A 20,757-nucleotide genomic window follows, 5' to 3' on the forward strand; every position below is an offset into this window, starting at 1 on the left:
GACCTGCGCGCGGCGGAGTATCGTTTTTTCAAGCACCCAGAGGAAAACCCTAACATTTTAATGTTCTCCCAAATATTCCAGTGTAACCGTGCTGGCCGTAAAAGCATTTCTGAACAATAAATGACATCTTTGTAGAAAGGTATTTTTAGTAATTAACGATGGAATCATGCGAGTTTCAAAATGGAGGGCCACGATTAGCGGCCAGTTGACGTCTAGCAGAATTGTCGTGGATCCCTATGATCACTAATAAATTAGAAACTCAGAGTGATTTTTAAATCTGGAACGTCTGTATTTTGTGAATATTTCTCTATTACGGTACTGCTGAGATCTTCTTTCATATTGGTTTAGAGCATTACCTACTGAAAAGCAGGGCCCTGGTCAGGGGCTCACAAGGCCCTCCCCTGGCAACTCCAGAGCCTAAGGAGCCCCTAGGTTGCCTGAAAGCTCAGTGGGGGTGGGGATGAGTTGTGGCCTTGATGGCCAAGCCCTTGTGTCAGAGCTTCAGTCGCCTTTCCCTGGGTTGATGGCTGAGCGCGCCCAAGTGACTGAGAACCTGGGCGGGCTGCAGGTCCGATTACGCAGCAGAGGGTGACGTCATGGGTAGATATGGAGGACTAGGGGGCTCTTTGTAAGTCCCATAGTAGCATTAAGAGTTTAAATGGTCAATTGCATTAAGAGCTTAAATGGTCAACTGCATCTAAGGGAATAAATAATCTGCAAATCACATTTGAACGCAGGCCATTTAGTCCAAGAGGAGACTAGTTAACGCTTTTGCCACTGCCAGAAATGCCCCCACTGTCCCGGTTAACCCAATTTTTAAAAAATTAAACGAAATTAAAAAAGAACACTTGGACCCTAGGACCTCACAAGTGGGGGAGTGTAATTCTCAGCGTCCTTGGGCCGAACCTCTATCCCTTTGTACATCAGGGAGCCGGTGGCACGTCCGGGCCTCAGTGTCTAAGGTCAGGCAGTGAGCTGGGCTTGTGCTCTCCGGGAGGACCAGAAAAAAGCTCGTTGTTATAAATGTGGTCAAGCACCAGGGCTGAAAACCAAACGTATTTTCCTGTCAGATGCTCCTCCAAATAAATATATTTCACCAGAATTCTGTTTTCCGAGCTCGAGAAGCAGGGGAAGGAACAAAGACAGTATTTCACTCTGGACTGGCAGGCAGCTGTTAGAGGTATTTACGGCCTTGCCGCAGTGCGGCCGCCGGGCAGGGCACGCGGGGGCACCGGAAGCTCGGGAGAAGCCACCAAGAACTCGGAATTCCGATTTAAGTCCAATTTAGGGCCACTTTTCCGGAATTGGTGTGAATAGATACCCTCTTTCTAGGAACTGGTCCCTTAGACTTCATAGTTGTGCAGACTGAGGGAGAAGTTGTGCTCTCTGAACATAAGGTGGTTCTCCCCCACCCCGCCTTGATTAACGACTTGGGAGAAGGCGTGCATTAGATGTGAAACTGCTGATCCAAACGAAAACCTTGAGAGGGTTCACCGGCAACATGGCGATTTTGTTGGTTTGGCGCAACAGGGCTTGCAGATCACGTTTGAGGCTTTTAACACAGGTTTTCCTGAAAAAGTATGTTTCCTGCCTCTCTAAGATGGGGCGTCCAAGCGCTTCTGGAGGTAGGCGCAGAAGCAGTGCGCGGTGCCTCACACCGCCCAGCACTGCGCACAGCTACCGCACAGCTCAGTGCCCCGAAGAGCCTGCCTTGCCCGCTTGCCCAGCGTCCGGCGCATGTGCAATGAAATAGCCCAGCCTGGGGATCCAACCAGCAAAGCACGGAAGGGGGGAGGGGGCGAGTGGACTCAGAGCAGGAAGATATAACCCGATCTCTCCAACTCCTCCCTCAGGATTCGCCACTCATCTTTCCTTTATTCCAGCCTTCATTCTAAATATAGTCAAACATCTTGCCCTTGACTACGTTATTTTCAATCATCTTGACTCACCACCCCACCCCAATTTAAATCTGTACTTTAGAAACAGTCTGCAAATGCGAGCTAGTGGCCAAAAGGAAACCAAATCTTCTTTCAAGGTGTTAAAATAAGCACTCACACATACATTTTTTAACACCTTAAAAGAAGATATATGTGTGTGTGTGTGTGTGTGTGTGTGTGTGTATCTATCTGATCCTTGGGGAAGTGTATAGATTTTCTTCAGCCTGGTGCTTCTGCTTTGGGAAAAGGCCTTTCCTCTTGGCGCCTGTTCAAACCGCCAAACTTCAGGCCAATCCTTCAGCCGGACCATTCCCAGATCTTGTTACGCCAGCGCAGCACGTTCGAGGGCTCTGTGGGGACCACTGGCTCAGCAGAGAGCGGTCAAACAATAAATAAATAAACGGACAAACTGGAGGGCTTTTCCGCCTGGGCTCGCCTAATTAATGGAGGATGCACGCTCCTGGGCCGCGAGCTTGTTGTCAGTGCTGCGGGGGGAGGCGGCCTCAGAGCCCTCTCAACTCCTTCTGACCGCCCCAGGGGACAGGAGGACCAGCTCGCAGCCTCTGGCGCGGGAAGACCTCCGCCCGCGCGAAGAAGCCCGGGCCTCGGGTTTCCGGGGCTGGCGCAGTCCCCCTGCTCTGCTCTCTGGCACCTTGTCCAGGAGGAGGCGCTGTAGGACAAGCGTCCTGTGGGTTACGGAGGCGCGGGAGATGTCCCGGGCGCCAGCGGCTGGGGGAGGGGAAGACACGTGACCCCGCCCCTCCGCCCCCGCCCCCGCCTCCGCCAAGTGTTTTCCGCCTGCGCGGAGAGTTGGCGGTGCTGCGCCTACACCCAGGGGCGGCTTCCCGAGCAGAGGCAGCCCAGAGTCCCGAGAGCCAGAAGGCAGGTTCGGGGGTGGCGGGCCACCTCAGTTCCTCTGCCTTCCTGGAGGGGGCGCGATTTTCGCGCGCTGGGCTCCTAAGAGCAGGAAGAGTTAGGGTCCGGTGGTGGGGCAAGCTGCGTCCAATCCCAACCAGCCCCCTCATTTGGGCTGCTGTTCTTGCCACTTTCCTTTCCCGTAATTCCTGGTACCTAGAACCGGTAGACTTGAAAAGCCGAGCGTTCAGCCCCTCCTCCCTCAAGCTGACAGGCCTCGCCCCTGGCTCACCTAGAACAAGGCCTGTGTCCTGGGACTTCCTCGGGCCTCCCTCGAGGCTCTGAGATCCCGGGTGAATCCCACTGACTGTGCGGCTTGAGAACAACGCAGATGCTCCTCTCTCCCCTTTTCCACACCACCCATACACTCTTGTTTCCCCGTTGCGCCCATTTCAGGCCTTTGGTGGGGTCCATGAGGTATTGCGTCAGCTGTGACACCCAACTTCAACGACTGGCTCGGATCCAACCCCACTGTTCCTCGTTGCCTCCTGGCAGCACAGTCTTTTGTCTCCCTCTTTTCCCTACTTTAGGGCAGTGATTCTTAATGAAGGCCTGCGTTCAAACCTCTTGTTTATAATGCAGGTTCCTGTGTTTCTTGCCATACTTACTGAATCAGAATGTCCAGAACCTGCAGTTTGTAAACACTCTCCACCATGGCAGTTAGGATGTATGCTTATGTTTGAGTACTGGTCAAGGGTCTCTCTTGCTTCTTCTATGGTTCTTTGGTCTCCAGAGGCCAAGTTCTCTCTACCATTCAGCAACAGCCATTCCCCTAGGTTTGGGGGCTCCCTCCTTAATTAGGTTTTCTAATGTCACTACCCCATAAGCTGACTAGTTGCTCCCATATAGGGAAGGACACATTGATCCCTTGCTAACTTGGAGATGTTTTCAAAGAGGCGAGTAGGTTCTGGGTACAGACCTGCCTTCTTTTAAATCTTTATCACTTACCTGCTGTGTGACTTTAGGCAAGTAGGGCAAATTCTCTGGGCTTGTTTCCTCATTTAGAAAGTAGGGATAATAAGAGTACCTTCAAATGTTGTTATGAGGATTTTTACTTACGTAGCACTACTATATGCCCAGCACTATTCTAACTACTTTACATACATTAACTCACTGATTAAGCACTTAAAATAGTTTTTTTTTGGCACAAGCCAAACATTCAACACCTGTTTCGACCACATATTGAATAACAAGCATTCAATAGGAGTTCCTTATCATCAGTATCCTTTTTCTGTTCAATAATCAGGCCTAGACCTTCAGAGCTGAAAGAGACTGGTTCACTCACCTAATCCTTGAATTGTACAGAGAAGACAGGATGAGGTTTGGTCACAGGAGAACATGGATCTGGGACTTTTTCTTTTGCTGCAGTGGGCCTCATAGGCCCCGCTCCCTTGGGTCTCAGTGTCTGGCCCCTGCCTACAGGTAGACTTCAGGGCCAAACCTAGGAGGAAAGTGCCCCTAGCTCCTCAGTGGGCAGATGTCAGGTAGGGGAGGCTTCACACCCACATGGGCACATCTGTGACTACTACAGAAGGCTCAGGCCTTACCACAGAGCAGCCCTTACTTTCCACCTTCTGGAGTCACCTTCTCCACCACCACCCATCAGTCACACCCACTAGGCCAAGCATCCTCTTTTACAGCCCCAGGGCAAGTACCCTCTTTTCAGTCTCTTGAAAGCTGGGATAGGGTGGGAAAGCAAAAGGCCAGTGAGCAACAGCAAAGGAGGCAAGGAGTGCCCGACTCCCCCTTAATCTGCTTGAGTTCCAAGATCTGGGCTCCAGGACCGTGGCTGAGCCACAGCTCCAAACTTGGGCCACAGTGATGTCAAGGTGTGTCTTAAAGAGGCCTATGCCCCCCAAATCTCCATCAGCCCTTCCAATTTTTTAGATTATTTATATCTTTTAAAAATAATTATATGTATACTATTTCAGGCTATAGCCCACACATATGTGCGCGCGCACACACACACACACACACACACACACACACACCTGCAACCAGGTTCTACGCCTTAACCCTGGCCTCCATGACTTCTGACTATAGACTTTTCGTAAGAGGGCCTCTGCAGCCCTTGGTCAAGCTGCTTCTCTTGGCTTAACCAGGAGTCCACCTGGGTCAGATTTTCTGTCCAAACCCACCTAGTCTCTTTTGCTATCAATCATGTCGGGCAGAGTTTGGCCCATGAAACCGGGCAGTGCTGTAGCCACCCAGCCACCTCCATCTCTTGTGCCATCTACCCTCTGTTCTTGGTTCTCAAAGGACTTAGGTAACCCCCCAGATCCTGCTTTTCTTGGGACTGCTGGAGCCTTTTCCAATCTCTGGCCCCGCCATCAGAGATCCTGCCCCAGAGCCTGTTCTTTTGGATGCCACATCTCACTGTTAGAGTGGTTCCCTCTGGGGTCACCTTTCCTTCCCAGAGGACACCAAGGCAGAGCTCCAATGAGCAGACTCCATTTAGGGGGGAGGGGTGGGGGTAGCAGGAGAAGTGGTCCTCTTTCAGTGATGGGATATAATGCCAGGAATATGGAATTATATTTCTCTCCTGCTTGGGACTCCCTGTTCAGCCCTTTTCTGGCTCTACCGCCAGCCTGTGTCCCTAAGTGCCTGGCCTGGCAGTCTTTCTTTATCAGCCCCCAGCCTAGGGAGTTCATCCAAAGTCCCATCCCCACCTATCCTGGTTGTGCAGACAGTTTAAGGGAAGAGTTCAGTACCACTTCTGGGCAAGAGGCCTCTTGAAAATCAAGGTCAGGATATTCTTTCCTGGGCCACATAGCAAGGGCCCTTAGGTGGGCAGAGAGTGGACCTCAATACATTTGGAGTGCAGCTGATGCCTCTTGGGGCCCCTTCAGTCTCTCCTGCCTGGGAGCGGCTCTGGCATCTGGGTTCCTTCAGGGAACCCTAGCTCATGGAAGCTCTCTGAGCAGGAATTCCCAGGACTGGCTTTTTCCAGCCCAGTGGGGAAGGACAGTGTCCAGAGTCTCAATTTACCCAGAACCCAAATTCCTTACAGGTTTTTAAGAAGGCCCCCACCCCACCTCTTCTCCCCGACCTCTTCTTCAGGACTGTTACCACCACCATTGAAAGTCCTTGGAAAAAACCCAACAAATTGGCCCAAAGTAGTCTTCTGTTCTCCCTGGTGCTTAGCCTTCTTACTAGACAGGGTTTGCTCTTCCCCATCTGCACTCTGTCATTCATCTACAGAAGCCCAGCATTGAGGGCAGGGGCCAAGGAAGATTGGAGGGAGTTAGACACTCTCTCCTTTAATCATGTCGCCTGGCTGTCCTAAGACTAGAAAGTAATTGAAGTTGTCTGCCTCAGTGTCTTCCTTTCTTTTCTCCTTTTCCCCTACGCATAGCTAGTTACTTTGCTGTTATTATCTAAATGTACAGAGTAGGCTATATAGTTTTATTCTTACGAAAGCCACAGTGAATACTGCAGGCAAGTCCCAGTTACCATCCTTTATCACCATTCATTCAAAAAATATCTACTGAGCCCTGAGTAGGTGTCAGACATTGTTTCAAACACCATCTCCTCAGCCTGGTCTTCTCTTTACATGGCCCCTCCCCCATAAAAAGCTCATAACAATTGCCTAGAATGTCATAGGTCCTTTGATTCATCCTCTTGTATTAACTTAAGGACAAATAAAGAAGGCTTTTCCCAACCCCTCAAACTTTTGTTATTTTTTTACAGTGGATTAACAGAGGCTTGTTTAGAAGCTGCTCACCTAGTGCTAATAGAGTCAGAAAACATGTTTTAAAGCATCGATCTTTACTCATATTTTAAAAACAGATGCTACCAACTGTAAAAGGAAAAGGTACTCCTAAGTGGCTAATGGCGGGGGGAGGGAAGAAATAGATGCCGTACAGTCCGGGCTAATAGCCCCCTGCTTTCTAGCCAGTGAACGTGAAATCAAGAAATGGGTTTAGAAATGCACAGAGAATGGGTGGAAATTAGGATGCAAAGAGATTTTTGTGGAAAGGAGTCTCTTTCAAGGGCTTGATGGGTTTGCTGATGAGAACTTTTACAACTGAATTTGATTTAGAAATCATAGATGTATATGTGCTTTACAAAGCTACACAGAACACCCATTCTTTTAATCGGAATAGTCAAAATCATACGTTTTCACACTGGTAGCAACTCTGGCAGGCTATGGAAGGATGTTGGGTGTCAATTCTCTTTTCACTCACTCCCCTTGGTGGGAGCTGGGGGCGTCTTCCCCACCCCCGCCTACCTCAGGCATAGCGTGGCACATTCTACTCCATGGATCAGTGCTCGGCCCAAGCTCCTTCTCTTGGCTTTCACAGCAGGAGAGCCCGCTGCCTGCCCCTCTCTTAGGCTCTCCCTCTGGTGGTGGTGGAAGGGTAAGGGTGGGGGAGAGAGAGGATCCCACCCAGATTTGGACCCCCAAGCCCTGTGGTTGGGACACTATGGGACTGGGGACATCTGACTTCCTGGGCTTGGGTTCCTTGAGAGCCTCATTTACTTCCTCACACCCTGTCCCCTTCACACCAGGGCTGTTTTATTGTTTTATAACCTTCTTTAGAGCTTCAGTCGCCAAAGATGCCGATGGGGCTATTCTCCACTTTCTCACTTTACCAAACCCCAAGTCTTGCTGTTTTAAGCAGTTTGGTCACTTGCAAAGGCTTCCCTTCCAGATCTAAGCAAACTATAGAAACCTCTAGGCATGTGGCTACCTTCAACTTTCGCTGAGCTCATTCGCAACAATACAGAGCCAAGTGTTAACTCCAGCTGCCCCCCCACCCCCCAAGCCCACCCAGCGTCTCCCCAACCACCCTTTTCTTATTGAAGCTAAAACAAAATCTCAAATAACTTCTGGTATAAGCAAGTAAGAAGTGGCCTTTGGCTTTCCTCTTTATTTACCACATCCAAAGCTAAAAAATGATTGAAATAAAGGAGTTGATGGTACTCACAGCGGATGCAGCCAAAGAATCATAAGACATGCCCATCAACCAGCCTTTTCCAAATAGCACTATCTCCCAGTCTCAACAGACATCCCTGAAAAGATGCTATTTGAAAAGCCTGGGGTATTGATATGAATATGACTCCCTCCTTGCATCCTAGATATTTGGAATTATTTAAATGTGAGGGAACAGTTGCAGTGAACCTTTATTTAGTGAATAAAAGTTTAAAGCGGAAGGTTATTTATGGTTCTTCCAGAGATGGAACCTGAGTGGCTATTTACGAACACGTGATCCCAATAAACTTTGTTTTATGGCTTGAGAGTTGACAAGCCAAAATATAATTCCCACCATAAATTAGGTTAAGAGCATACAAGTGCAGATGCTTGGTTCCTGAAGCAGCAATAGAAAAGTGAGAGGCTCCAGCTAGCGCCGGGCTCAGGAGACAGGTCTGCTCCCAGCTCCCCTACCCACTAGGAGAGAAAATCAGTAAGTCATTTATTACTTCTTCCAGGACAACTCCAGGGGTGGGGGATTTCTCTGCCCCATCTTTTCCACCTGGTGTGGGGAGAAGTCCCCTGGAAGTTAATTTTAATTTTAGCTTAAACCTAAATCAAGAGATAGGATGGGAATCCTGGTTTTCTCCTCTCCCTTCTAGACATAGAAAGTTAGGAATTGAGGGCTCCCACCTCACAAGAGGGACTTTCTGTCTCTCTCCTCCTCATAATGGGGCATCTGCTTCTGAAGTGGAATAAAACGGGTAGTCTAGGTGGACAGAGAGAAAGGATAAGGATGGAGATGGCTCTGCCTTTGTGATTTCTCAGAGAAGACTGCCATCCCAGAATAAAACTAGAGGAGACTGAAAACTTAAAGCTGGACACCAGCCCCCGTGAGGATCACTGCTTTGTAAGATTGCTTTGTGGGTCCTCCAGCAAAAATGCTGACGAAGTGATGTCATATCCATAGAGCTGGATAACAGTCTAAAGCATTGCCATTTACCTTTAAACCCATCGGTTTTCCTCTTCCTTGGTTATCATTTGGGTCCTCATTTCCCTTGGAGATTGCTCTTTGTTTTAAATTAGAGCAGAAGTGGGAAGGCAAGTTCCAGCCTTGCCTGGTCCTTCTTTGGGAAGGAAAAGACAGTTTTAGGGGAGTGCTGGTAGGGGCTGGGGAATTTGAAACCAATCTGAAATTGGAAAAGGGGTCTGAATTGCTCCTAGCGCGAGACAGACGGGGAGCTGGGGCAGGGGACAGATGCAGCGGCTAACCCCCTCCCCAGTGGACCTGCGCCCACCCCGCCGATTGTGCAGAAGAAAACACACAAAGGCCCGTTTTCTCCTCGCTTCCCGTTTTCCCACTGGGGAAACCCTGTTACAGACAGCCTGAGTCGGGCCAAGCGAAAAGTAAGGTTTTGCTCAAGGGGTGCATAGAGTGGGGGAGGTGATGGGGGCCATACTCTCCTACCTCGTGGGTCTGCCCTTGAGCACTGCAGTCTCCCGCTCCGCGCTCGGAGAACTTGGCGCAGTTCCTGGGGGCGGGCACCCGAAGCAGGAGGGAGGTCTGTGTATTGGCGGGGTGTCTGGGCCTTGTCATTTTTCTGTGTATCATCTATCTTTATTATCCTGTGGAATTTAAGTGACCCCCGTTTTCATTGCAACAGGTTCGGGACCGTGAGAAACCGCCGCTGTAAGTACCTTCCCGTTTCTTCCGAATCGCGAAGGGGCGGTATTGATAACTGGGGTGGTAGGGGAGAAGGGCCGCGCCAGGGGAGTGGGCGGGGGGAAGAGCAGCCCTGACTCCCCAGGCCTGGCTGTGAGAGGGGAGCTCGAGTTGGAGGTGGAGGATCTAAGTTGGACTCCTGGAAAGATTTTCTGGGGCCTGGTTTACAGTCACCTAAGTAAGGGAACGGGCCGCGGCCTCTCGCCCTTGTCTCCTTGGACCTCCCTGGACCTTCCCGGCCTTCCCAGTCCTCCCCAGCTCGCACAGGTGCAGCTCCGCCGCAGCGACCGCGTCTGTGAAGAGCTTGCAGCTAATTAGCAGCCCGCCCTATTAAGTCGCGGCGAGCATCGCTTTCTGCTCGAATCAACCTGCTGAACACCCAGGCAACGCGATCCCCCTTTGACGCCCAGCCCAGCTCAACCCGGTCCAGCCTGGCCCAACCTTCTCTAGTTTTTTTTATAAAAAGCAAGCAAACAAACAAACAAACAAAAAACCGCAACCCTCTGTGGCTGCGGGTGTGTGGGGTTGGCTGGCTTCCGGGAAGGGCTGCGAATTCTGAGCTTTACGTGGAAGTCCCTCCTCCCCCCTCCCTAGGCCCCAGCCGCGGCGGTTTGGGCCCTGGAATGGGGAACTCCGGCCGAGCGAGGAGGGAGGGATACGGCCCTTCTAGTTCACCTCTGCTTCTCTATAACTGCAATTTGAAAATTTCTGCACCAGAGCCGCTAGCGTTGCAGGCAGACGTGGCGGTGGGGGGTGGGTGCGGGGTGGGGCAGAGATTCTTGGGGTCTTGGGCTTGGAAGTTTGGATCTTTCTGAGTTGCATTTGCCGCAGAAGACAGGTACATTTCTGAGGAGGCCTGTGAAATCTCCAGGAAGGCTCTCTCATTAAGATGATGGTAGTGGGGGGAGAATCAAGGAAAGACCAGTGGCCCCTCCCTCATGCAAAACGGAGATGATTTTATTTTCATAGGAGATGGAATGTGCGAAGGTGTTAGGAACCAGGCACCCTCCCTCCCTGGTGAGACATCCTCTCTCTAGGGTCCGGGAAGCTAAGGCTTGGCTCTGGGCCAGGTTTCTGCCCTCCAGGCTGGGCAGCCTAATCGATTCCCTGGGGGCTGTGTCCACCCCCCAGGAGTGGAGATTCCGCCCAGTACGTAGTTCACCTCTATGAGTCAGGCTGTCTCAAGTGAAACAGGGCTCAGGGCTCCAGGCTGGAAAATCCGGTGTCCCCAGGAACTCCTGGTCTTGCCCTCTTCCTGAGGCTGCCCTGGCTCTGGGTGCTTATCTCTGTGGATTCTCCTTGCTTACAAACCCACGATCAGCACCCTGTAGCTGAACACAGCACAAAAAGCCAGAGACATCAAAAGCATTTGTATGGGCAGTTGAGCGAGAGGTGAATATTTAACGCTTTTGTTCATCAATAACTCATTGGCTTTGACCTGTCTGAACAAGTTGAGCAATAAGGTGAAATGCAGGTCACAGCGTCTAACAAATATGAAAATGTGTATGTACCCTCACCCGGCTCCCCACCCGTCCCAGCAGGCTCCCCCAATTTGTCTGGATAAAGCCTAGGCCCAAGGTCCCCAGGAAGGCAGGTGTGTGGGAGCTCTTGGCATTAGAGGAAGTTGGGGGGAGCCCCCCTGGGACAAGGGAGCTGGGTGTGGGGCAGCCTCAGAACTCTTGTTAGAATTGGCACCCAGGATATCCCTACAAAATAGCCAAAGCACTGGAACCAGAGGATGGTGGTGGGGGAGTGCGCAGGAAGCGTGCACCGGGCAGAGTAGGAGAAGCCAGCCAATTTTTCCAGGCAGAGGGGGGCTCCACCGCACCAGGCCCAGGTTGAGGCTTGAAAATAATTTTTGAATCATGAGGGTAAAATCAAAACAATCAAAAAAAATTAAACACCTCTAGCCTACAGTCAGGGATCCAAAAGCCCCACCGGAGCCCGGGCATCCCTCCGCCCCTGAAATCCATCCGGGCCCTGAGTGCTCTTGGTGCCCTGAACCGAGGGGTGAGCCCTGGACTGCGCTGGGGCGGGCACAACTCGTGAACTTTTGTACTCTTGTGTGCTGCTGTCGGCAAAGCAAAAATAATGAAACTTTGTGATATGTTTGTAAATGATTTCGAATGACCCCTTGCCCTGCCCTTCACCATTAGTGCGCCGGCCTCAGCCCAGGGCAGCTCGGTGCCTGCAAGCAGTGCCTGCCTCGGGGTCTGCAGCAGCAGCCGGACGGAGAGGCCAGCCGGGCTCAGGGCCCTGGAAGGTAAATGCGCGACTTCTTGGAGAACTAGCTTTGTCAGCCAACCTGGCTTGCCCTGACAGTGGGCAGAAGAGTGAGCAGAGGATATTCCCTCTTGCCTCTTTTTCTTCTGCCATTGAGGGCATTTGCTCCTTTCTGGAAAATACCACTTGCTAAGGGAGTGGGGTTACGTGGATCCGGAGAGGGGGGTAATAAAGCCGCCATTTCTGGGATGGATTATTTTTCTTCTTTTCTTTCTTTCTTAAGAAGACTGTCCTGATTCGTTGGCTGCTTGGTAACCCCAGCCCTGGTACAAGGATGGGGAACTCGTTGCTGCAAATTGCCACCAAGCGCTTCAGGCTACCTGAACCATCTCTGAAAGGCAGGGTGGCTGCGTTGGGCTGGTGGCAGCTCCGAGGAAGAGGCAGGGGCTGGCAACGGTCTGGGTACTCGCTCTGGGTGGAACCTGGAGGTAGTAACGTTGTCTATATATACCCTGTAGAACCGAATTTGTGTGGTATCCACGTAGTCACAGATTCGATTCTAGGGGAATATATGGTCGATGCAAAAACTTCACATTTCTCCGCAATAGCCAGAATTAGAAGTGGAGGCCAGAGGCAGCCGGCGGGTCAGTCGCCTCTTTCTGTTTTACTACCTTGGAATCCAGGAGGATCGTCTGAGCCTGGTGACATACAGCAGCCTTTTCCTGGAGAAGCTCCTCACCTTTAAACAGGGCCCCCTGTGTAAACCCCTAATTGGTTGCATGTATGCAGGGCCATAGGGTTAGGTTTGGGGGCACTGGGGAGCAAGGTGGGAGTCCAGGTCGCCCCAGCCCCAGGTCTGCCCTCCAGGGGCATAAAGTTGGAGGGTGCCCAATGAAGGGACTCATTGGCCATTACTGCCATGTGAGAAGAAGGTGAGCTGGGCAGAAGGAGTTTAGGGTCCTTTGGGGTCCATTTGGGTGAGCTGGGGGTGCCCTCACCACCTTCCTGGGCTACCCTTCAGCTGCTCTGGCTAGAGCATCACGGAGGCTTCTTGCCATACCAGCAAGGGCCAAGATTTGGCTGGAAACACCCCGGCCTCGAAGAAAGCTTGGCAGTTACTCATTGCCTAATTTGATTCAGGCCAGCCAGATTGTAGTAACTTTTGGGTGACCCTGATGAAGACAAAGCCGGGATTCGGCCTTTGTATGGCAGAGTCCCCGCTCCGCAGGCTGGGTGGGCGGGAGTCCTGCCTGCCTGGGGTTCTCTGCCCAACTCAGAAGCCACCTCTTCCGCCTACTTTTTGATGCCATGCACCCTGACAGATATGAGGATTCATTCCCCCTTGAACTGTGCCCATTTTGGGGGGCTGATTTCAGGCGGGGTGAGTGGCGAGGGCACTGGAGGTTAGCAAAGTCAGTGGCAGACAAAAGCTGGGGTTACCTGTGGGGAATGAGGATGCTGGGATTAGAACTACTTTAACATCTGGCGGGGGCCCTCAAATGTGCCATGGCAAGTCACTTGATTACACGTATGTTATTTAGTTAAATTTGTGAAAATTATGAGATGCTCACCAACCCGGTGATAAACTCACTCCCTCGCTATTGGCTGGCCTGGTCACATGGCCGCCAACTTTATTCAGTTGACAGCAAGTAGGAGGGCCCTATGGAAGGAGAAAAAAAGACAACACGAGAAAAATTAGTATTTTCTACCTTCTGAAATTAATGGCCATGAGTTCGTATATGGTGAACTCCAAGTATGTGGACCCCAAGTTTCCTCCGTGCGAGGAATATTTGCAGGGTGGCTACCTAGGCGAGCAGGGCGCTGACTACTACGGCGGCGGCACGCAGGGGGCCGACTTCCAGCCCCCGGGGCTCTACCCACGGCCCGACTTCGGTGAGCAGACCTTCGGAGGCGGCGGCGCCGGGCCCGGCTCGGCACTGCCCACACGGGGTCACGGGCAAGAACCCGGCGGCCCCAGCGGCCACTACGGTGCCCCGGGAGAGCCGTGCCCCGCGCCCCCGCCCCTGCCCGGCGCCCGGGCCTGCAGCCAGCCGGGCGGCCCCAAGCAGCCGCCCCCTGGGACGGCCCTCAAGCAGCCGGCCGTGGTCTACCCGTGGATGAAGAAGGTGCACGTGAATTCCGGTAAGGCACGGGCCCAGGACCTCTCAGTCTCCACCCCAGCCCGGCGGCCTGGGCCCCGCGAGGGGGTGCGAGTGGGTGGGGGCGTGTGGGGCTTCAATGGGCGCCGCAATTACTCTCTCCATAAATTTTTATAGCCGAGGGAGCAGGCCGGGACCATGTGGCTGGCTGCTTGGCTCTGGGCGCAAAAGGGGGTGGAGATGGGGGTGGGGTGGGGGAGGACTCCATTTTCAGAGCAGAGGGAACGTGGTGGAAGAGGGGATTTCCAAAATGCCTGGGAAGGCTGGAGCGGGCGGTGGGCTGGGGAGATGGGGGCACGTTTGGGGATCCCCGCCCGAGAGCCCGGGGGAGCAGGTGAGTCCGAGGGGGTGGGTGGGAGTGAGCGTGTGCGCCTAGGAGAGCGGGCGGGCGGGCGGGCGAGAGGCAGGGAGTGGGCCAGGAGCGCTCGGGGAGGGCCCGGGCCGCGGGGCGCGCCAGGAAGTGAGCGGCTGTGGCCTAACCCGAGGCCGGGCGCTGACCTGACTGTGCGGTCTGCTTGTCTCGCAGTGAACCCCAACTACACCGGCGGGGAGCCCAAGAGGTCCCGGACGGCCTACACCCGGCAGCAAGTCCTAGAACTGGAAAAGGAATTTCATTTTAACAGGTATCTGACGCGGCGCCGTCGGATTGAAATCGCTCACACCCTGTGTCTTTCCGAGCGCCAGATCAAGATTTGGTTCCAGAACCGGAGGATGAAGTGGAAAAAAGATCACAAGCTGCCCAACACGAAAGGCAGGTCCTCGTCGTCGTCGTCGTCTTCATCCTCCTCCTCCTCTTGCTCCTCCTCAGCTGCCCCTGGCCAGCATTTGCAGCCGCTGGCCAAGGACCACCACACGGACCTGACGACCTTATAGAAGTGGGGACCCTGGGCCCATCCCTCCCTGAGCTCCCGGCTGAGCCGAAGCTGCGGGGGGTCACCTCCCTGGGCTCTAAGGTACTGTAGGGTGGACCTGGGACAGGCAGGCCGCCCTCGGACTAGGTTAGCACCCTGCCCGAGGGTAGCCCCCTCCCTGGAGCGGGGATGGGGGTCGGGGGGGGCGGGATTCTCTCTCTAAGTATATTATCAAATGGCAGGAGCTACTGAGAACATAAAACCTTGGCGAGTCATTAAACTCCTGAAAATCTCCGCTGTTGGATTTTGAATTTGCAGATGAAGGTTGGATGCTTTATCCCAGTGTGAATTTGAACATCCTTCCCCCACCCTCACCTCCAGGGATCTTTGTGGTTTCATAATGTGGGCGTGTTGAGGCAGAAGGCTGGCCACCCCTGCGCTAGGTGCTTTCAGTGGAAGCAGGAGGGCTGGGCCAGGATTTCTGAACTTTAGGGTTGTCTGTATAATTTCCAGTGTGAAAAAAATTTTTTTTCTCCCGGTGGCCCCATGCCCAAAGAAATGAGTCTAAGAAGGAAGTGCAAACGGGTTGTTGTATGTTTAGATTATATTTGCTTAAATATTTATTTGTTGGGGAATTAGGGTGCAGAAATAACTGACATCTTATCGCCAAAACACTTACCATGGTGAAAGGGGCTGGGTTTCAGGGAGCAGAATCAAGAGATGCGTGGACTGACTTCTGGCTGTAACCAGCATTTTGAACTCCACCCCCTCCCCACTCCCCGGAAATGTGTGTAGGGGGCCCTTAACCCTTCTAGAGGGAAGCAAAGGATCCACTCAAAGTTGAGTTCCTGAAAATATATTTCCACATGTGCGTTTTTCAGCACTGTGCTTACAACCAGTTCTGGGTGATTAAAGGAAAGGGAAAAAAGAAAGAAACAAATGGTCCAACATTTTCCTTATGGGGAAAGAAAACAAAACCTCTGTGTTCTGGGTCATTAGATAATGACTGAATTTTCTGTTCCAACTGGATTCCAAATGTCCTCAAATACCCCATATAGCAGTATTTTATAGGCATTGGTGTATGGCCTGCCTATATGGGAGAGGGAATGTGCATTGGGGAGAAAGTGGGAAGGTGAGGAAGTCTTGCTGTAAAAAATGAAAGAAAAACTAATTGAATCTAGAAGTCCACAAAAGTTGGTCTTAGGGTTTTTTCCCTAAGTTTTAATTTTTTAAAAACAAATCTAAGGAAGTTTTCCTCAACCCATTAATTTGGAGCAGAATTTGTAAAAGTATAAAAGTTTTCAGGCCCTCTCCTCTCCCTTGCCTTGAGAATAGTGGTTTAAAAACAATCGCTGTCAAACAACAGAGAGATGTTCTTCAGTCATTTTTCTTATGCCTTGCCTGGGAAGGGTTCAAAGCTCACTTTTCTAAAATGTTGACCCTTAAGGATAAGGGAAAGAGTCAAAGGTAATGGCCAGAGTTCATAGACTCAAATGAAACAAGGCTTCAGAAATTTAAACCGCAAAGCCTCGGGCTCCAAAAAGAAACCCCTGGTTGTAGCTACCGAAAAGTCACAAAAGTGGGGAGGGAGACGGGGTGAGCTTGAAAGGGAGATTCAGAATTGGGGCTATTTTTTCAGTGCTTGAGAACACTTTAGAAGATTTCAGAGGTAATTTAAAAAATATATTTAAGTGTATATATTAAGTGTAGGGGGAAAAAAGACTTCCTCTACAGGCATGTTCTTTGGTTCTGTGTCTCCTGAGAGCTGAGGGCAGGTATTCACTGGAGTCCCTAGGCTGAAATTCCACTTCTCTAAAGTGTCTTCCAAGCCTTGCTCTTTTGTATTGGACCCTAGGGACAGCTCTTTGTTCCTCCTTGGGGTGAGCCTGGCTCTCAGACTTGCACATGGCAATACTTGAATATCGCCACGTCGGGATATTAAAGATGGATATTCCTGCATTATTCGCATCATTGTTTCTATGACAAAAAGCACAGAGTTCATACATAGTCAAGACGTCTTTTTTCTGATGCCCTCACGTTGAGAAGCTGAAAAGGTATTTTACTGAAGTTCGGCTAAATTACAGAATCAGGTTCATCCAGAGGACAAATTTTCTATTCGATTAGCTGTATTTCAGCCAGGAGGACTGACCTCTAAACCCTTAACCTTTTGGACTCTTAACTACCCTTCTCTTCTTTTTTTCCCCCTCGAACATGGAGAGCAGTCTTTGGATGTAGGATTTGAAAAGGGCCGCTATCCTTAGGCAAGTTGGAAAGTTGCTCAGATTCTTTCCTAAAACCCGAATCTGTGAATACATTGAACCTTCTCCTTGGGAGGGGGTAATATATATTTTCACAACATCCAACTACATATGTATTGCAAAGATTATTATATAGATTTCCCCCTTCCCAGAAGTTCAGGTTACTCACCCCAGCTTCAGACCAAATGCCAAACCACTTAACTGCCTTCACCCCTGCCCCAGAGGAAAGCCAAGAGGCATGTTTTGATGAAGAAAATCCAAGGTCCTTCTTAAAAATAGCCCCACTACTTTGGAAAGTAACTTAATCAGAGAAACAACTTGTTTGTTTATAAGTCTCACTTCTCCTTCTCCTCTTCTAGGGATTGTCTTTTGAAATGTTAATGGAGCCTGGATGGCCCAGAGGGCGGCCCTCAACCCTGAGGTCCCAATCGGACCCCAGCGTCCATTTGGGCCCACAGGAGTGGGGCAGGGAAGAAGCAGGCCCCCCAGTCACCTAGGGCAGGGAAGGAAATGAGTTTCCATCTGGGAACATACTCTGGAGAAACCTAGATGTAGAAAGCCTCAGTGCCCATTTGCTTTTATTTGTTTCCAGTTTGTTCCCCCAAATATGAGCCAGAAGTGTTTGTTTTGAGTTTTTTCAATGGTATGTTGGGGTCGTGACTGGGGGGAGTGAAGTGTTTGGAGAGGACATAGCTCCTCAGACTCCCATCTCACTTTGTCCATTGCAGCCTTTTGTTGGGAGATGACATTGTCAGTCAGCCCCATGGTGTCTGTTCACACAAGATGCTTTTTTAATAGAATTGACCAATGTTCTGCTGCCACTGATTAAAGTATTATTTATACTAATTGTTGCCTGTAGTTTTGATGTAATTCATTGATCTATATTTGAAATAATAAAAGGTGTAGCGAAATCTCCCTCCTGTTTGGTGCCTCCACAGAAGCATTCTTCATTAGGTCTTCTAAAAGCTAACATCCAATGTAAACAATTTATTATTTTCTGTAATGTGCCTGATGTGTGAAGGTTAATCTGTGTAAGGCTTAGCAGTTCTACCATTTTTCCCCTCCCCCATACCTACACACTCCCAATTTGGCCATCATATGTTGTGAGAATTGGGAAGCCTAAGGCTGGATTCAGGCTGCAGTGGGGTGGACATTATTTTTTAAAAGGAAAATAAGTAACTTACCGGGCTAAAAGGAGGCTCCAGTTTGGCTCTCAGCATGGCCCGGATCAGCCCCAGGCCCCCTTGGTCTCTCTTTGTGACATGGTGGGTGAGAGAGATCTCCTGGACCCCCAACTCTGAGGGCGTGTCTGGTGCTGGGTTCTGGGCCAACCTGGGGCTGGCGGGTGGCTGCTCGGATCTCACCCCTCTGGCCTCCAATCTTGGGCTCCTTCTACTTCTCCTGTGCTGTTCAGCCCCACCGGGGCCTCCAGCACCTGCCCCTCCTCCCCCGAGTGCCCCCTCCGCCCTCCAGACCACAATAAACACTCCCCACTATAAAAGTGGCGTGTGCTGTTTTTTTCACGAGGGCTTTTCACGTCTTGGCCTCGCCTTGAAGAGGGGGCCAAGACAGGAGTCCCAAAATAGATGGGAGGGGGACTTACTCGCGACAGGAAATGAGCAGAATGCATAAAATCAGACATGTGTCCTTAATATATGGAAGGGCTCGCCTCAGACGCGTGGACATGTGTATTTATAAGTGCGCAGACAGAAGTTTAAATATTCAGACACATTTTATGATTGTTCTCTGCCCGTCTTCTGGTTAATGGCTCCTCCTGTGCCCACCAATACATCAGTACGGTTGTGTGTATTGAATCGCGGGCAGGGATGAGGAGGAAGCGAGTGCACAGCCGAGCCCGCCGGAGTACAGTACAGTAAATCGGGACCCTCGGCAGACTGCGCTTCCCGCGCGCCCGCCATGTTGGGGAGCCCTCCCTGCCCCCCGCGCCGGGCTGGGCGGCCGGGGCTCGCCGCCAGCCGGGGGAGGGCCTTTCATAACCCGGAGAATTTTCAAAGTGCGAGGAAGATGATAAGAATAGATTTCTACAAGTCCCGACCACGTGATTGGTGAAATAATTAATTCAGCACGTCCCTTAAGAAACACGGAGTCGTCATTAATCTGCCACGCAAAGGGCTCTCTCCGACTTGGAAAGTGCAGGGATCCCAAGAATATCACCCGCCGAGGGGGGCCGTGCGGCGCCCCCAGCCCTCCACCCTCGGCCCCAGGCGGCGGGCGCGGGAGCGGGGCCGGCAGGTAAATATTTTCGCGACTTTTATTTATTCTGATTTAAATCCTTAATGAACTTAGCTGTCAGGCCACTGACAAATAGTTCCCTTTGCTTCCTGATTTGGAACCGTGCGCTGGCGAGAAGTTGTTAGTGGCTTGGATGGTGACCTTTGGTTCAGCAAAGCTTTGCACTTATGAAAAATTACTGAGAGCCGCCGAGTGTGTGTGTGTGTGTGTGTGTGTGAGAGAGAGAGAGAGAGAGAGAGAGAGAGAGGGTGTGTGAGGGTGTGCGGGGGGCGAGGGGCGAGGGTGCGCGCGGGCTGCTCAGAGGCGACAGGAGTAGTAAAAACCCGCCCGGCTGGGGGACGCGCCTGGCGCACGCGGGCCGAGGTTGCCCGGTCGCCTGTGTCTACCGGGAACAATGGTCGCTGTCACGGCATCTGCTGCCTATTCTTAAACCGGTGAGAAAAGGCCTCGGCCCTCTTTTCAAGCGAGGGTCGTAAATTTTTCTTTGCGTCATAATGGAAGGCTATAAAATCGAGTTGAAATTTTACCCCAGGCAGGTTTCAACCAACAGATAATGATTTCCGAGTTGCTTCTCCCACTACCCACCCACGCACCCACGCTCTGCTGCTTCTGTCACCCCAGCAAGGAGTTTGCCCGTCTTCCCCTCGATTTTTGTATCTTTAATTTGGGGAGAAGATCTAAAATAAAGGCAGGGAGAAGTCCCCGCCGCCCGAGGAATGGGAGACCCTGGGGTGAGGGGAAGTAGCCTCGGGGGAAGGGAAACGGGGTTGGGGGGGAAGACGCCAGGGTGAGAGGCAGGAGCTGTCTCTCCCGCTGGCTCCAGTTTCAGCCTTTTTTCTCCTGAACTCCAAGGAGCTGCGAGGTCCCACGGACCACTCCACTCCCACCCCACCTTACCCCACCCCCAGCTTGCCGGAGATCTGTGCTGGGGGCAGCAGCGGGCATTCTCCTCCAGCTCGAAACTCCGGCCCTGATGCCGGGGTGGAGGGCCTCTCTTTTTTGCCTCCTTCCCTCTAGTTGGCTTTGAGGATGACATCGGCGAGCTGGGGGGCTGTCTGCGTGTGGTGGTTGTTTTGGGATTGTGTGTGTTTTGATTTCTTTTTTTGGTGTGTGTATATTTCCCCGTCAGGACAGAGACAAAGTTTCCTCCGTTGTGAATTATACATTCAAACAATAACACATTAATTCAATTATTCAAAGATGACAAATGTTTATGTGCTTTGCAAGTGACTCTGGCGCAGATTCCGGGCGCTTTCTCTGAGCTGCTTGCGTTTTTTTCTCAATGAGAATTGGCTGCCCTCCCACCCCCCAACCCCATCCACCCACCCACCCCGACATCCCCTGGTAGGCCCAGAGAGGAACCCACAAAAAACCTCCTCAGCCCCGCCGCCAGCCCGGCAGCCAACAGCCTCCTAAGGCCCGGGCTTGGCGGGCACCGGCCCGGGCTATTTTATCAGTGTGACAATTGCCCGGGTTGGTGTGATAAATCATCGTAAGTAATTCCTGAAAGGGTGCGAGGCTGT

At 51.6% G+C, this 20,757-nt stretch overlaps 2 protein-coding genes across 4 annotated transcripts in view; both read left to right on the forward strand.

Annotated features, from left to right (window-relative positions):
* HOXD3 (homeobox D3) overlaps window positions 1–20,757 on the forward strand; it is a 36,121-nt gene that overhangs the window by 1,154 nt on the left and 14,210 nt on the right. For 2 of the 3 annotated variants that reach the window (XM_082630336.1, XM_082630337.1), the window contains exon 1: window positions 19,112–19,234. The exons of the other annotated variant lie outside the window; for it this stretch is intronic. The gene's annotated coding sequence lies outside the window, so the exon portion shown is untranslated. Of the gene's footprint in view, window positions 1–19,111; window positions 19,235–20,757 lie in introns of those variants that run through there. 3 annotated transcript variants of the gene reach the window in all.
* On the forward strand, window positions 12,300–17,827 carry HOXD4 (homeobox D4). Its single transcript, XM_082630339.1, has 2 exons — window positions 12,300–13,855; window positions 14,399–17,827. The coding sequence occupies exons 1-2, from the start codon at window positions 13,435–13,437 to the stop codon at window positions 14,743–14,745; spliced, it is 768 nt and encodes a 255-aa protein (XP_082486465.1). The 5' UTR covers window positions 12,300–13,434; the 3' UTR covers window positions 14,746–17,827.

The sequence above is a fragment of the Mesoplodon mirus genome (assembly GCF_964341445.2).
Source record: "Mesoplodon mirus genome assembly, chromosome: 8".
Lineage (NCBI taxonomy): Eukaryota > Metazoa > Chordata > Mammalia > Artiodactyla > Ziphiidae > Mesoplodon > Mesoplodon mirus.